Source organism: Ichthyophthirius multifiliis, assembly GCF_000220395.1.
Source record: "Ichthyophthirius multifiliis unplaced genomic scaffold scaff_1120509251024, whole genome shotgun sequence".
NCBI classification, from domain to species: domain Eukaryota; phylum Ciliophora; class Oligohymenophorea; order Hymenostomatida; genus Ichthyophthirius; species Ichthyophthirius multifiliis.
Window position 1 is genome coordinate 43,440 of NW_004086274.1, and position 15,447 is coordinate 58,886.

The 15,447-nt window shown below is 15.5% G+C and overlaps 4 protein-coding genes across 4 annotated transcripts in view, besides 31 other annotated features; 2 read left to right on the top strand and 2 right to left on the bottom strand. All coding sequences in view use genetic code 6, as the record gives it.

The window, feature by feature from the left end:
• The first annotated feature begins 251 nt into the window (after window positions 1-251).
• Window positions 252-319: a microsatellite.
• Window positions 312-350: a microsatellite.
• A 381-nt stretch (window positions 351-731) lies between these two features.
• Window positions 732-2,061, top strand: IMG5_130800 (major facilitator superfamily protein, putative; the record flags this gene model as incomplete). The annotated part of the gene is made up of 4 exons (XM_004032027.1): window positions 732-921; window positions 1,046-1,439; window positions 1,488-1,818; window positions 2,034-2,061. The coding sequence occupies exons 1-4, from the start codon at window positions 745-747 to the stop codon at window positions 2,059-2,061; spliced, it is 930 nt and encodes a 309-aa protein (XP_004032075.1). The 5' UTR covers window positions 732-744.
• Window positions 951-1,017: a microsatellite.
• Window positions 957-1,002: a microsatellite.
• A 478-nt stretch (window positions 2,062-2,539) lies between the features above and the next one.
• Window positions 2,540-2,601: a microsatellite.
• Window positions 2,549-2,612: a microsatellite.
• Window positions 2,549-2,638: a microsatellite.
• Window positions 2,550-2,618: a microsatellite.
• Window positions 2,639-3,607: 969 nt separating the features above from the next.
• On the bottom strand, window positions 3,608-5,092 carry IMG5_130810 (morn domain repeat protein; the record flags this gene model as incomplete). The annotated part of the gene is made up of 4 exons (XM_004032028.1): window positions 3,608-3,809; window positions 3,984-4,121; window positions 4,166-4,501; window positions 4,542-5,092. The coding sequence occupies 4 exons, from the start codon at window positions 5,090-5,092 to the stop codon at window positions 3,608-3,610; spliced, it is 1,227 nt and encodes a 408-aa protein (XP_004032076.1).
• Window positions 3,863-3,982: a microsatellite.
• Window positions 4,370-4,427: a microsatellite.
• A 1,464-nt stretch (window positions 5,093-6,556) lies between the features above and the next one.
• Window positions 6,557-6,608: a microsatellite.
• Window positions 6,572-6,634: a microsatellite.
• Window positions 6,590-6,658: a microsatellite.
• A 1,378-nt stretch (window positions 6,659-8,036) lies between these two features.
• Window positions 8,037-8,131: a microsatellite.
• Window positions 8,037-8,183: a microsatellite.
• Window positions 8,042-8,201: a microsatellite.
• Window positions 8,069-8,140: a microsatellite.
• Window positions 8,096-8,147: a microsatellite.
• Window positions 8,202-9,195: 994 nt separating the features above from the next.
• Window positions 9,196-10,409, bottom strand: IMG5_130820 (protein kinase domain protein; the record flags this gene model as incomplete). The annotated part of the gene is made up of 2 exons (XM_004032029.1): window positions 9,196-9,638; window positions 9,773-10,409. The coding sequence occupies 2 exons, from the start codon at window positions 10,407-10,409 to the stop codon at window positions 9,196-9,198; spliced, it is 1,080 nt and encodes a 359-aa protein (XP_004032077.1).
• Window positions 9,789-9,853: a microsatellite.
• Window positions 10,059-10,102: a microsatellite.
• Window positions 10,261-10,336: a microsatellite.
• A 684-nt stretch (window positions 10,410-11,093) lies between the features above and the next one.
• Window positions 11,094-11,123: a microsatellite.
• Window positions 11,124-11,164: 41 nt separating this feature from the next.
• Window positions 11,165-11,214: a microsatellite.
• A 651-nt stretch (window positions 11,215-11,865) lies between these two features.
• Window positions 11,866-11,896: a microsatellite.
• A 1,649-nt stretch (window positions 11,897-13,545) lies between these two features.
• Window positions 13,546-13,598: a microsatellite.
• Window positions 13,546-13,609: a microsatellite.
• Window positions 13,554-13,611: a microsatellite.
• Window positions 13,558-13,634: a microsatellite.
• A 585-nt stretch (window positions 13,635-14,219) lies between these two features.
• Window positions 14,220-15,447, top strand: part of IMG5_130830 (hypothetical protein) — a gene marked incomplete at its 3' end in the record, with an annotated part of 1,526 nt that continues 298 nt past the window's right edge. Inside the window, exons 1-3 of the mRNA XM_004032030.1 lie at window positions 14,220-14,669; window positions 14,761-14,930; window positions 14,978-15,345. Of these exons, the coding sequence (XP_004032078.1) occupies window positions 14,222-14,669; window positions 14,761-14,930; window positions 14,978-15,345 (986 nt within the window). The 5' untranslated portion in view covers window positions 14,220-14,221. The remainder of the gene's footprint in view (window positions 14,670-14,760; window positions 14,931-14,977; window positions 15,346-15,447) is intronic.
• Window positions 14,685-14,738: a microsatellite.
• Window positions 15,356-15,416: a microsatellite.
• Window positions 15,414-15,446: a microsatellite.

Here is a 15,447-nt window from a genome sequence, read left to right on the forward strand (position 1 = left end):
ATATATATAATTATTTATTAAATAATTAAATCTAAATAAAAAAAAATTATAAAAAATATATATTTATACATTGATATATTTATTGGAAATATAAAAATTAATTTTTAGACTATATATATAGGAAAATATAAATTCAATATTTATATATAATCAGAATAATATTCTTTATATAATTATGTTATATTATTTAATCTTAGTTAAATTTAAAAACAATTGTAATAATATAATATATAAATAATATTTCAAATTAATATATTTTTATTAATTAAATTTATATGTATATGTATATATAATAAATTATTAATATGTATTATTTTTAAATATAATTAATATATTTTTAAAAATATTAAACATTATATAATAATAATATTATGTATAATTTTTTATTTAATTTATATTAAATTGTATTTAAATATTTTAAGGTTTAAAATTCTCAATTAATTATTTTTAAAATATAATTAATAAATTATTTAAAATAAAATTCTTTAAATACATGCGAAATCAATAAAATTTATTTATATTAAAATTTGATTTAAAAAATAAATATTATTGATTTGAGTAAATCAAAATTAATTATTAAAATTAGACATTTATATTTTTTAAATGCAATCTAATTAATACGAATAAATTTATATTATAATAAATAAAAGATATATACAAAAGAAAATATAATCTACAAGAATACATTAATATATAATAAATAATTATCATAAAACAATAATAAAATAAATATTAATTAAAAAAATGCTCAAATCTCCATTTAAATTATACGGATAGTCTTTTGTTGCTTCACTCGGTGCATTAGTATGTGGATTTACAATATCCTAATTAGGAATAGCATACAACTACTTAGCTGAAAACTATTACATAGACAAATTTGATAAGTATGGCAAAGTTACAGCTTAATTCAGAAACATTTGCGTAAATATTTTAATAATAAAATTTTTATTTATATGTATTATATTTAAATAAATATTATATATAAATATATATATATATATATATTTATATTTATATTTTTTTTTAAATATATTTATTAATTAAGACCATTGTTGTGGCTATTTTATCTGTAGGTGCAATGATAAGTGCATATTTTTCTAAATACATTTTTCATAAATTAGAAAGACGATAAATAATGATTCTTGCTGATTTTATTTTTATATTAGGTAGCATTTTAGGTTTAGTTTAAGATTAATATGCCTTTACCTTCGCCAGATTTATTATGGGTTTATCAGTAGGTTTAAATACTACTGTAATTTTACCTTATCTTCGTGAAATTTCGCCTGATAACTATTCTAAAAAAATCTGTTCTTTTTTTAATAATTAGTTCTTTAATGGAGTAATCTTAGGAATGGTAACGAGTTTGCCTTTAAAATAATTCAGCTCAAACGATACACCATAAAATAACTTATGGATGTTGGTTATTATTTTCCCTGCTTGTATATGCTTTTTGAGAATTATATTACTTATTTTTGTTTTTAATTTAGATACTCCATTCTTTTATTATAGTAATAATATGCATTATGAAGGAAGAAAAGCACTTGAAAGATTATACGAAGAAAATTCAGTATAAGAACTTGAAAACAGTATCATAGGTGGTGGAGTCAATTAATCTGATAATAAAAGGTCACTCATAGCCTTTGACTCTATTGTTAATCAATAAAAATGTCCTTCTTAAAGAAATAGATTAATAACTGGAATGTGTATTAATTTTTTATAATAAATGACTGGAATTACAATGCTTATGGCTTATTTAACTGCTGTTTTTGGAGAAGTTACTGATGATTTCAAAAAACAAAATTTACTTGTATTATGTGGGTATAATATACTTTTATTTTCCTCATTTGCCTAGTTATTATTGAATACTTCCATGCCGAGAAAAATTATACTTTAAGTTGGATATGGTATATGTGCTATACTTTTATTAGTACTTGGTATTATAAGTAGCCTAAATGTAAAAAATAGCACGTTTTTATAAGCTAGTGTAGTCATTATTGTTTTTTTATTCTTTATTGTTAATAATTTAACTATAGGGCCTTTTACAGGTATTCTTACTAGTGAAATTGTAAAAGATGAGGCTATGTCTTACAGTGTGCTGATGAATTGGCTAGGAGGGGTGGTCTCTTTATGTTTTAATTTTAATTAAATTTATTGGATTAATTATATTGTGTTTTCTTTTTTTTCGTTTGCGGGGGTAATATGTTGTTCTTATTTTGTAAAGGAAACTAAATAAAAGACATTTTAAGAAATTCAACTTTTGTATTTAAATAAAAACGAGAATTAATAATATATTAATGATTCTACAAATACTTCAACTACTACTTGATATATTTAATTTTATATTAATTTAGAAAAATAATGGAATTAATGAATATTATAATATATAAAAAAATATTATTTTTATGAATCATTTAATAAATGAATTATTATTTTTTTTAAATATAAAAAAAAATATCTTTAATAATTATAACAAAATAAAAGTAATTTAAATAGAAAAAATAAAAATATATACAGTGATTTTATTTATACGAAAAAAATAAATAAAATTAATATATATATAATAAAATATATATATATATATATATATATATATTTATATATTTATATATATATTTATAAAAAAAATTAATATAAATATCTAATCATCTATTACCCTAATAACTAATTAAATTATATTTTTAATCAATTATTTCATAAATACTTTCATATATTAATTTGTTTGCATAATTTTCAAATTCATTATTTTTTTATATTATATTTTAAGATTTTAAGTATTCAGGTAATTCATCTATTAACTAATTAAAATTTAAATCCAATTTATACACATTAAAATAGATTTTTTCTAATAAAATAACTAAGTCTTTTTATTTTAAATACAATTGTTCGTCAGGCTGTTATTATTATTAGTCTTATTCGCTCATAAATTAATATTAGTTTTCTATTGCTAGCTCGTTCTTTATTTCCCTTTCTTCCATTTCATTACAATCTTCGGTTAAAATAAATACTTATTTCATTCTTTCTAATATTTCGAATATTTATTATTTGTTTTAAACTATTATGCTTTTATAATCCTATTATGTATCTTCCATATTTTTTTTATTTTTTATTTTTTTTTAATTTAGTAAAAAATACTAAATTATATTTTTATTTAGAAATCATATAAGTATAATATAAAATTCGATATAAATAATATTATTTTATAAATAATAAATATAAAATTTTACTAATTATATAAATATTAAAATAAAAACTTTTTTTTTAAAAAAAAAAAATATTTAATATATTCAATATTAATTTAATTTCTATTATTTATATTTTAACTATTGAATAGATATAAATCAGATATTTTTTGTTTTTTTTTTATAAGAAGAAATTTTTAAAAATTACGTTATTTTATAAGAAAATCATTTGATTTAGACCCTGTAAGAAAGACTTCAACACATTAAGATATTTTATTTTAATATTTTTTCAAAATAAAAAATTTTATAATTTTTATAAATGCAAAAAAATAATAATTATTCTTATTTTTTATAATCTATAATTTATTAGGTAAAAATAAAAAAATTAAAATATGCATATATATAAATACAATAAAAAATTAATATATTCAATAACAATATAGATTCAAAAATTAATCTTCTTACCAAAGACCTTAATAAATTTTATTATTAATACTCTAATATACACCTTTCCCATTCATTTTATCATTTTTCCAATTTCCTTTGTATCTTTAACCAGTAGCCCATATATATTCACCATTACTATATTTTTAATCTTTAAGCCAATTACCTTTATACACATCTCCGTTTCTAAATTATATATATATAAATAAATAAATATAAATAAAAATAAAAATAAAAACATATATATATATATAAATGTATACATATATATAATTATATATATTTATATATTTAATATTATATATAAGTATATATTATATTTATTATTTTATATATATTATTAAATATTTATATATATACTCATAAGTCATTTTTCCTATTCCTTTCATATATCCAAAAACAAATTAGCCTTAATATACATTTCCGTTTTTTAAAGTAAGTGTACCATATCCGTGTTTTTTATCATTTTTCCATTCACCATTATATATATCTCCATTTCTATTTATATTATTTTTTACATATATAATTATATACAAAATTACTTATAATTATATATTCCTTTCCCATGTCTTTTATTATTTTTAATTTATCCTTCATATATTTCTCCTGTGTTATATTAATACCTACCATAACCTTCAGGTTAATCATTTATAAAATTTCCTTAATATGTTGATTAATCTTCTTAATACATATATATCCCTTATTCATTTTTAATTCCTCTAATATAATTACCTTCATAAATATCACCATTATAATAAATCATTTTCCCATTTCCATTTGGGAAATCATTTTTCCATTCTCCATAAAAAATCGATTTATTTAAAAATATTATTTATCCATTTCCTTCTTTTTTTCCATAAGCCCAATTTCCATTAAATCTATATAAAAATAATAATACTATATTATATATATATTTACATATCTCCATTTTTGAAATAATATGAACCTTAACCATGCCTTACTCCATCTTTAAAATTTCCCATATATCTTTCTCCAAAACTAGTAAAATAAAATACTCCATTGCCTTCCTTTAAATCATTCATCCATTAACCTTCATATTAATTTCCATTTGCGTAAAAATAAGTTCCTTTTCCGTTTTTTTATCCGAATTATAATTATCCTTCGTACCTTTCTCCACTAGAGAACAAATAAATACCATATCCATGAAAAAGATTGTTTTTCCAATCTCCAGCATATACTTCTTCGTATTAATTATTGCCATTTTTTTTCTTATAATAATAAATCCCTTTTCCCTACCTAATACAATTTTCGTCTAATTCACCTTAGTAAATAGAATTATCAAGGTATTCTTTTCTTTATATATTGGGTTTTAATTAACTTTAATCGTCATATAAAATATCTTCTTCTAACTTTTTTATATAGTTTAGGAAAAAATCGGAAGTATAAACATTCTATGTAAGGGACATTTTACTCATTCTGGTATCAAAAGTGGAATAATGTGGGTACATATTATCTTTTTGTTTATATATTTATATAGGAGAGGAAGAGTATTTATTATTAGTAGAGAAATTTTTAGAAAATTAAGGTTTTTTTGAAGGTGTAGAGTACTTATTTGTACTATATTATAATTATATATTAGCATTATTATTATTTTGAGTATTTTATAATAATGAAAATTGATTTTATTATTTTTTTTTAGAAAATAAATTATTGCGGATTTATTTAGTTCTTTATCTTAAAGAAAATCTTTATAAATTTTCTATATTTAATTGCATTTTTTGAGGTAAATTTAAGTCTTTTTATTATAAAATACCTTATTTTAATAATTTTTTGATATAGCTTCCTCCTGCTTTAAATATTTGCAAGTTTTTACTTTTATTTAAAATAAATGAAAATGAAGGTCTTAAATTCGCTTAAAAATTGATCATTTTTTATATTAAATCATCAAATTCTTTACTATACCCTATATTATATTTATTTTCGATTAAATTTTACTCTAAATTAATTTCTTAAGTAAATATTTAATCGATTAGTGTATTTTGGAAATATATATTGGATTTATATTAGGTTAAAAACAATACTAAAAGTCCAAATGAATATATATCGCCTTTTTATATTTATTAATTGCCTTTTTCTTCGTTATTTTTTATTTCTGGTGATATAAAAAGACTATATATATTAAATAATATATATATATTTATTATTTTATTATACTTTTTAAAATTATTTTATTATGTAAATTATGTATATATAAGCTTAAATTCAGGCTCGTTTTTCGTATTTAAAAAGCAAGCTATATTTTCAAATCCTAGATTTCCGTGCGGTGTACCTAAAATTTCCATATGATATAACGCTTAAGATATTTATTAAAAAATTTTAAAATAAGTATTTCCAGGTCATTTTCTTTAGCCAAATTTGTCCATATTTCTTCTAAATAATACTCAGGGTATTCAAATAGTAAATAAAATACACTCTTTTCATCGTCAATATAAGATGGAAGTTCTGTAAAACCAATAAATTAAAGAAAGTAAGGGTTTTTATTCAATTTTAGATTTATTTGTTAAATTTAGACAAGTAGTTGTTCTTTTTGTTACATATCTTAGATTTCAAGTTGCTTTATAATTATTTTCTTATTCGTTAGGAGGTTTTTGTATATTTAATATTCACCTCCGAATGCAAGGTTAGTTGAGTTTTCAATGAATGTATAGTTTTTTTTAAATTCTGCTTGAAAATGTATTCTGTATTTCTATAATTCCATTTTATTTATACTTCGTTAAATCTATTTTTTTTTTTTTTTACGTTATAAAATTAAAAAAATATAAAATAATTTTACAGTTTAAAAATATTATAAAATTTTTAATAAAAAAATAATTTGTTGAATTTTTAAGCTAATATATTAATTTTATAAAAAAATGTTAATTTTAATAATTGATTAAAAATAAATTATATCAATATTATTTTATTAAAAATAAATATATATATATATGTATATATATTTATATATATTTCATTTATATATAATATTTATTAATCTTTCATTTTTTATAATACTATCTTAATTTTAATTATTTTATTTTTTTTCTATTATTTAATCAATTAAACAAATTTAAATTTCAAAATATTAATCTTTTTCGTATTTATTATAAAGACAATAATTTTTGAATTTTTTGAAAGACTTTTTTAAAATTTCTTGATTTTTTTTATTCATAAATTATTTAAAGATTAATTAAGAATGTGTTATTTTTTTCCAATATAAGATTATTTTTTTCTAGTATTTTTTTTTCAAAAACTAATTTATTTTTTTCTTTTTTGACGTTATTTTTTCCAAAGTATTTTTCTTAAATCTTTTGAACATTTATTCAACAAAATAAATATCTATTTATTAATTTATCTTCAATTCAATTAAATAATCTTTCCAACTCTTAAAAACACGCACTAATTTTAAAGCTTCCATATTTGATCGAACTGCCAAAACCCATTTTTTATGTATATTACATATTTATTTTAATGCTGAAAATCCTTTTTTTAATATTTCTATTTTTTTAAATGCTTAATTTTCATATAATCTTAATTCATTTTAGTATTTTACTTTATTATATTAAATATTAAATTTTAAAATATTTAAGATAAATATTTTTAGTCTTTTTTCATTTTTTTCATTAAATTATTTCATTTTAAAAGCTTTTTCGATTATTATAGAAGTTTATTTTATGTAATTTTTTATATTTAGGCTTATGTATTTAAAAATAAGTTTTTTTAAACGAATTTAGTATATTTCTTATGTAATGTTTCTTTATTTTATTTCCTATTCAAAATTGTTATATTAAGAAGTAGTCGTTAGTACAATCTTTTGGTTATTTTCCTCAAAAATATTTTTATTTTTATTGTTATTTTAGTATTAATATAATTTTGATAATGTTAATATTTATTATGTTTTAATTTCATTAAAATTTTATGCTTCATATTTTTCTAAACTATTCTGATATTTACATATACTTTCGTTTGTATTATTTTTTTCTTATTAAGTATTATTATTTTCCTTAAATTAATTAATATTTGTATTTATTTAGTTTTAAATATTTCCTTTATTTTCATAAAAAAGACTATTTTTTTATTATTCAGTATTTAGAATATTCGAAATTTAATATTTACTTTAAAAAATATTCTATTAGTATTAACTTTCGCTCATTTTTTCAGGAAATTCTTCGTTTCTAAAAATTTAGCTTTATAAGTTTTTACTGTCAATGAATTTTTGACTTTATACGAATTCTTTGGCAATTAATATCTCTTATTATTATTTTTAATAATTTTTATGTATTGAAAATATTTCTAATGTTTCATTTTATTCATATTATTATGTTTGTTCACAAGATAATATTTCTTACTATTCTTAATTATTTTAATATTATTTATTATTTAATTAAGTATTTATTTAATGTTCGTATTCTAGTATATTTTAATATTCTTTTTATTATTTATTATTTTAATAATCTTCTTTTTATTAATTATTTTAATAATCTTTTTCTTATATATAATAATCTTCTTTTATTTATATAATGTTTTATTAATCTTCTTTTTAATATATATTACTTTAATAATTTTATTATTCTTATATATTTTTTTAATTTTCTTCTTCTTTTTAATATTGTTAATATCTTTCTTCTCTATATTTTTATGTTTGTTATAAACTTTATCCTTATTTATAATCTTCTAATAGATCTAAAATAAAATCTTCTTCTTCTTCTTTTTTTTATATTAAAAAATATTAGAAAATTCATAATTTTCTTATTATTAATTCTCATTTATATAATTTTCATTTTTTTATATTAAATTTTATTCTTAATTTGTTTTCCTATTTGAATCATTTTCTTATGGAGTATATAATAAATTATCATTAATTTCTTCGCTTTATTTCTAAATCTTATTAGGTGTAAAATTATCTTATTAATATACTTAAAAATGTTCTTTTTAAACATTATCATTTTCTTAAGAAGAATATTCGGAAGAAGAAGAAATAGAACAATTTTAAATTTTAGAATTTGGCGAGTAATTTTTTTTATGAAAATTTAAAAATTATAAATGCTTATTTCTTATAACTTCGAATTTATTTATTTTTTAAAAAACTTATTATTATTAAATAAAAGGAGGTTCTTCTTCTGAGATTTTAGGAAGATTACTTTTATTTTATAATTAACATTAATTATTATTAATATTTATAAAAGATTATTTAAATACACTGCTATTATTATTTACAAATCCAATTTAATTTTAAAAAGAAAATTCCTCAATTTATTAAATTTAATTAAAATTGTTTTATTGATAATCAATTTCTTCTTTTATTATTTTAGAATCATTAATATCTTAAATACAATTATAGTTTTATTGAAAATTTAAATTATTGTATTTTTAATTAAATGTAGCAAAGTCGAACAGAGAATTTTCTTATTAAATTTCTTCTTATTTTTATAAATATTCAAAATTTTCTTCCATTAATTATTATTTATTTTATTTATAATTAAATTAATTTAAAATATAATTTTTTTTAAAAAAATAAAATAAAAAAATACAAAAACAAATTATATATAATCATAAAAAAAAATTATTAAAAAATTCAAAATAAATCTAAACATTATTCAGCTGTTATTCTTTCTTTGTAATTTACAACGAAAATTTTTTATAAAATTTATACTGATTTATAACTTATGAAATCAGGTATTTTATAAATTCCATTTATAATTTTATTAAAAAGTCCATTTTCAGTTTAGCTTTTAAATGGAAATTCTCCTGTCAACATTACATAAAATACTACTCCACAAGCCCAAATATCAGCAGGTTATCCCATATATCCTTTTTTTGCTATTATTTCAGGTGCCATATAACTTGGAGTCCCACAAAAAATTTTAAGTTTTTGATTTGTAATAATTGAAAATCCAAAATCAATTACTTTTACATTATTTTGATTATTTATTAATATATTTTCTAATTTTATATCTCGATGCAAAATATTCTTACTATGTAAATAAGAAACGGCTTATAATATTTATTTGAATATACCTAACAAAAATAAAAAGTATAAATATTTATGTAAAAAATAAAAAAATAACATAAAGATAATGTTTCATTTATTTTTTATTTTCTATTTTATTTAAAAAACTTTATAAAGATTATTTTCCTATATATTCCATAACTACACAAGTCTAAATAATATATAAATAAATATATATATGTATATATATATATATATATATATAATATATATATATATATATTGTTTACTTATTATCTAGTTTCAAATGTTTAAAGCATTTATATTATATTAGGATGCTATATTTATTATAATATATTTATTTCTCTTTCTACGTTTTTCTTTTTCATAGGATTACATAGATGAAATTTATCATATATTTTTATAGCAACCTAATTTCCTGTTTTTAATTCTTTTGCTAATTTTACTTTTGCATATGAACCTTTTCCTTTTTTTTTTTTATTTTATTTTATTTTATTTTATTTTATTTTATAACAAAAAAATATATATTAACCTATTTAATTTAAAATCTAATACGCATTTAAAAAGTCTAATTCTTTCTCTATTTTATCAAATGTATATGTATTCTAATTTTTTAAAAATATCTTTTTTTATTGATTTTATTTTATTCTAAATAAAGTTTTGAGATTTTTTTCTTCTTTTTAATTTTTTTATTCTTATTATTCCCTATCTTCTTTTTATTCATTTTATTCTTTTAATTTATTTTCATTTTATGTTTATTATAAATCATATAAACGATCTAATTTTATATTATTTTAGAATCGATTCTATATATTCATATCCTTTTAACATAAATTCGGTTTAGACATTTATTTAGGAACTATATCTGTTATAATTTTAATAGGCTCTTTTATATGTTAATTATTTTCTTTATTTCTTTCTATTTTTATATTTGCTTGGCTTTTAATAAACTTTTTTATGACTTAATTTAGATTTTTTTTAAATAAAACTTTAGTGGATGGTCTTTATAATATTTCAGGTAATTTATTAAAACTGTCTTTGTATTTTTTTTATTTATTTATATATATATATATACATATACAATATTTTTATTGAATACTAATTTAATTCTTTAATATTGAATCAAATATAGTTTCTTTCTTAATTTATTACAACATATTTACTAATTTAAAAAAAAATATATCGGAAGTATTTTATTTTAATATTAATTTTAAATAATTGATATTTATTTAAATTATTAATAATTTAAATACGATTTTTGTTTTATTTAGTAATAATAAATAAAATTAATAAATTTTTTTTTTAATTAAATTTTTTATATTAATATTCTTTATTTTTATTTAATATCATCATACATAAAAATTTCTTTGTATTTTTTTATTTTATTTATAAAAATTTTAGAATATAATAAATATTTTTTTTATAAATGTAAAAGTTAAGAATGCTTATAGATAAATTGAAGAATATTTTTTGATAAAGAATTATTCTTTCATTAATTAAAAATATATATATATATATATATATATATATATTTAAATGAAAATAAAATAAAATTGTAATTTATATATTATAAAAATAAATAATTAAATATTTTATTTAAATAAATATAATAAATATTAATTTTTATTTATTTATAAAATTAATTTAAATATATATCTTTATATTTAATAGTTTTTTTTAGTATAATTTGATAATAAATTTATTCAATTTTCTTAACCTAATTTTTAAATTTAAATTTCGAGTATTGTTTTATTCACTTTAAATTTTATTTTAAAGGATTTTTTGTTTTTATAAAAAAATAAATTTAAAAATTGAATAGAAAAATACAAAATAATAATAAATTGATATAATAATATTTATATAATTTTTAAAACATTTATTAAATAAAATTATTTTAAATAATTTAAATTTAATATTCTTATAAGAAAATATATATATATGAGAAAAAACAAAATTACTTTTAAAAATTTAATTTAATATATTTTTTTACTTTTAATTTTAAATATATATAATAAATAGATATAAAAAAAAAATTAAGATATTTTTAAATAATTATGATTGATTATATTTTTAAAATAATAGTTTTTTTTTTTTTTTTTAATTATTTATATTAAATATACAAATATTTATATATTTTTTTAAATATTTTCTTTTATAACTCAAAAAAAATCACAAAAATATAACTTATACAATATCTCAATTTTTTTTTATTATTTTAGTAGATAGAAATTTAATATATTGTTAGTGATATGCATTGATTTTAAACTAATTACGTATAAAAAAATATATAAATAAATATATAAATTTAAGATTAAAATATATTCTTAAAAAGTTATTTTTTTGAAAAGTAAGAGCCATCATATTTTATTAGATTGTATATATTCTTGCTTAATATATTTTTTTTTTATTTATTTCGTTTATATAAATAATAAATTCTTTTATACTTTTAAAAAAATATTTGGCGTAATTAAAGATATAGAAAATTAGAAAATAGAAAAAATTAATTAATATAAAAAATATTATTTATTATTTAGAAATATTAGATATTAGAAATTATTAAGCATATTTTATATTAATTTTTATATATTTAAAATTAAAATAGAAAAAATAAATTACTCTATTCATGATATATTTTTTATGCTTACATTTATTTTTAAAAAAAATATATATTTGATGTTTTTAGTCTTTAAAATACATATTTTTATGTAAATTTATATTTTAATGTAAAAAATTCTATAATTTTTTTTAAAAAAATAAATTATATATAAAAATTAATTTTTTAAATAAATATGAAGGATGGATAAATATACAAATAACTAAAATTAATTATTTTTAAAAATTAAAATGTATTTTTATATTTTTAGATTACATATTAAAATTTAAAAAAAATACAAAATTAGAAATTTAAATATTAAAAATATATATATCTTTATATATTATAAATTTTTGTTTGTTTACAGACTATTTAAATATTTTTTTTAAAAAAAAATAGCTAAATAAATAATAATTCCATATGAAATTTATTACTAAATTTTTAAATTTCATTTAGTATTTATTTTATTTTTAAAAAAGTCCCTCCAATAATAAGATAGTTTTTATATTTTTCAGCTTTTTTTTTTTACTATTAATTAATTTAATTTATTATTTAAATATAAACATATATACAAAAATCAATAAAATATATTTATAAATTTAAAAAAAAAAAAAGTAAAAAATATATAATAATGTAAAATGGATTAAGATTTGAACTAAATAAGATATTCTAGCCCTATAATTAAAAGAAATAGTTAAAATTTTCATTTATTTTAATAAGTACCTCATAAAAAATCAATTTACAGAAAAAGTGCACCTAATATTAAAAAATACTACTGTAATAAGTAAAAATTTGAAATAAATGAATTTTCTTTATGAAAAATGTTTAAAATAAATAAAGGATTAGCCTTATTTTTTTTTGTAAATAAATAAATATAATATAAAAAATATCTTAAAAATAATTAAAAAAGACAAATATATATTAAAAAAAAAATTTTCAAAAAATATTATATATATTTTTGTATTAAATTTATTTTTTTGTATTTTTTTGTTAAAAAATTATATCTCATTTTTTATATTTTTTATATTTAATATAATTATTATAAGCTATCTAATTCATTTCTATTTTTAATACAATTTATTTTTGATTAGATTATTCTTCTATTTTCTTAACAAAAATATTAGATCTAAATTTATTATTTTTAAAATTTTTAAGTTTATTAATTAAAAAAAAATTATATTATTTATAGTAAATATATACTTTTATTCTTGACAAATTTGAAATGATTCGTTTAAATATAAATTAACTTTTTTAAAATTTTTATTGGTATTAAAAATTTCATTTTTTTAAAAACTTTAGTTATTTAAGTGATTTTTATAATTAGAATATACATCATAAATTCTAAATATTTATAAAGAAAAATATATAAATATATATATATATAATTTATATATATTTATATATAATTATATATTTTATTTATATTTTGCATATTATCTTTTTTATTTATTAAAATAATATTTAACAGAATAAATTATATAATATTTATTTATAACTAACATCTAATAAAAATTAATTAATTATTTAACTTTATTTCTTTTGTTTTGCTTTATATTTTTTATATAATAATATTAATTTTTATTAAATGGAGAAATCAATTATTTTAATTCCATTTTTAATTTTTAAAATTAAGTAATTTTAATGTCTAGATAATTTTCATTAATAAAATTATTTAACTATTTTATTCTTATTATAATCTTTTTTTTAATAATTTTTTTATTTTTTATAATTATTTATAATACTTAATTTTATAAAATATTTATTTTTCTTTTATTTTTTATTTTCATTAATATCTATTTATTAAATTAACTCTTTATTTTATTTATGAATAATTTCTTATTTATTTTTTTATATTACCTTTATATTCTTTTTTATATTTTCAGTTTCTTATATTATTTAAGGAAGCATTTATAATTATAATTTAATGAAATTCATTTTTATATAATTTCTCTACTTTTTTTAAAAAAATAAAATAAAATAAATTTTAAATTATATAAAATATTATTTTTTATTAATAGAATATAAATATAATAAAATATGAATAATACTGAAATAATATTAAATAAAGATAAATAATTGTTAAATATTGACTTTAAAAGTGAAATAATATATAATAATGAACTATAATCTAACTCTAATTTACGTAAAACTTACAATATGAGAAAAAGAAGAAAACCTTTATAACTATAATAATCTAGTATTCAGCAAACTTTCAATTAAGAATATGGTACAAATACAGTAGAATATGACATTATAATAGAAGAATGTCAACATGCCTTAAATTTAGAAGATAAAATTTGGACTGATAAATCTTTTCCAGCTAGAAGAGAATCATTATGTAAAGAATTCAATAAACTATCAAATAATGTATAAAACTCATGGAGATAAATTACTTGGAAAAGACCTTCAGAATTCTTGAATTCTGAAAATATAAAACTTTTTGATGTTATAGAGCCTGATGATATAAAATAAGGATTATTAGGAGGTTTATATATAAATATATATATATAATTTAATATTTTATATATTTATATTTTTATTTTATTAAATAATTATTTAAATATATTTTTTGATAGACTGTTATTTATTATGTGCTTTAAGTGCTTTAGCTGAATAATAAGAATTAGTTGAAAGACTTTTTCATGTTAAAGTAAAATCAGATTATGGTATATATAGTATATGGTTAAATATTGATGGAGAATGGAAAAATATTAATATAGATGATTAAATACCATATAAAGGAAGAGTATATTTTATATATTTTTCTATAAAATAAATATTATATATATAAAGCAACCAGCTTTTAGTAGAGGATAAGGAGATGAAATATGGGTTTTATTATTAGAAAAGGCTTATGCTAAAGCTTATGGGAGTTACTATGTTATAGAAGGTGGAAACCCAGCATAGGCATTAAGGGATTTAACAGGGGCACCTTATGAAAATGTAGATAATATATCACATGAGGAATTTTGGAAGTATTTAGAAGAAAATGATAATGAAAAAAATGTATTAACTTGCTATACAAAGTAAACGGAAAAAAGAGAAGAAGAAAATTAATTAGGTCTACTTTCAGGACATGCATATTCTATATTAGATCATAAAAATGTAATTGATAGTAATGGTGAAGAAGGAAAAATTGTTAAAATAAGAAATCCTTGGGGGTAAAATAATTATATATTTTTATAAATATATATATATATATATATATATATATATATATATATATATATATTATTTTATTATTATTATTATTATTATTATTT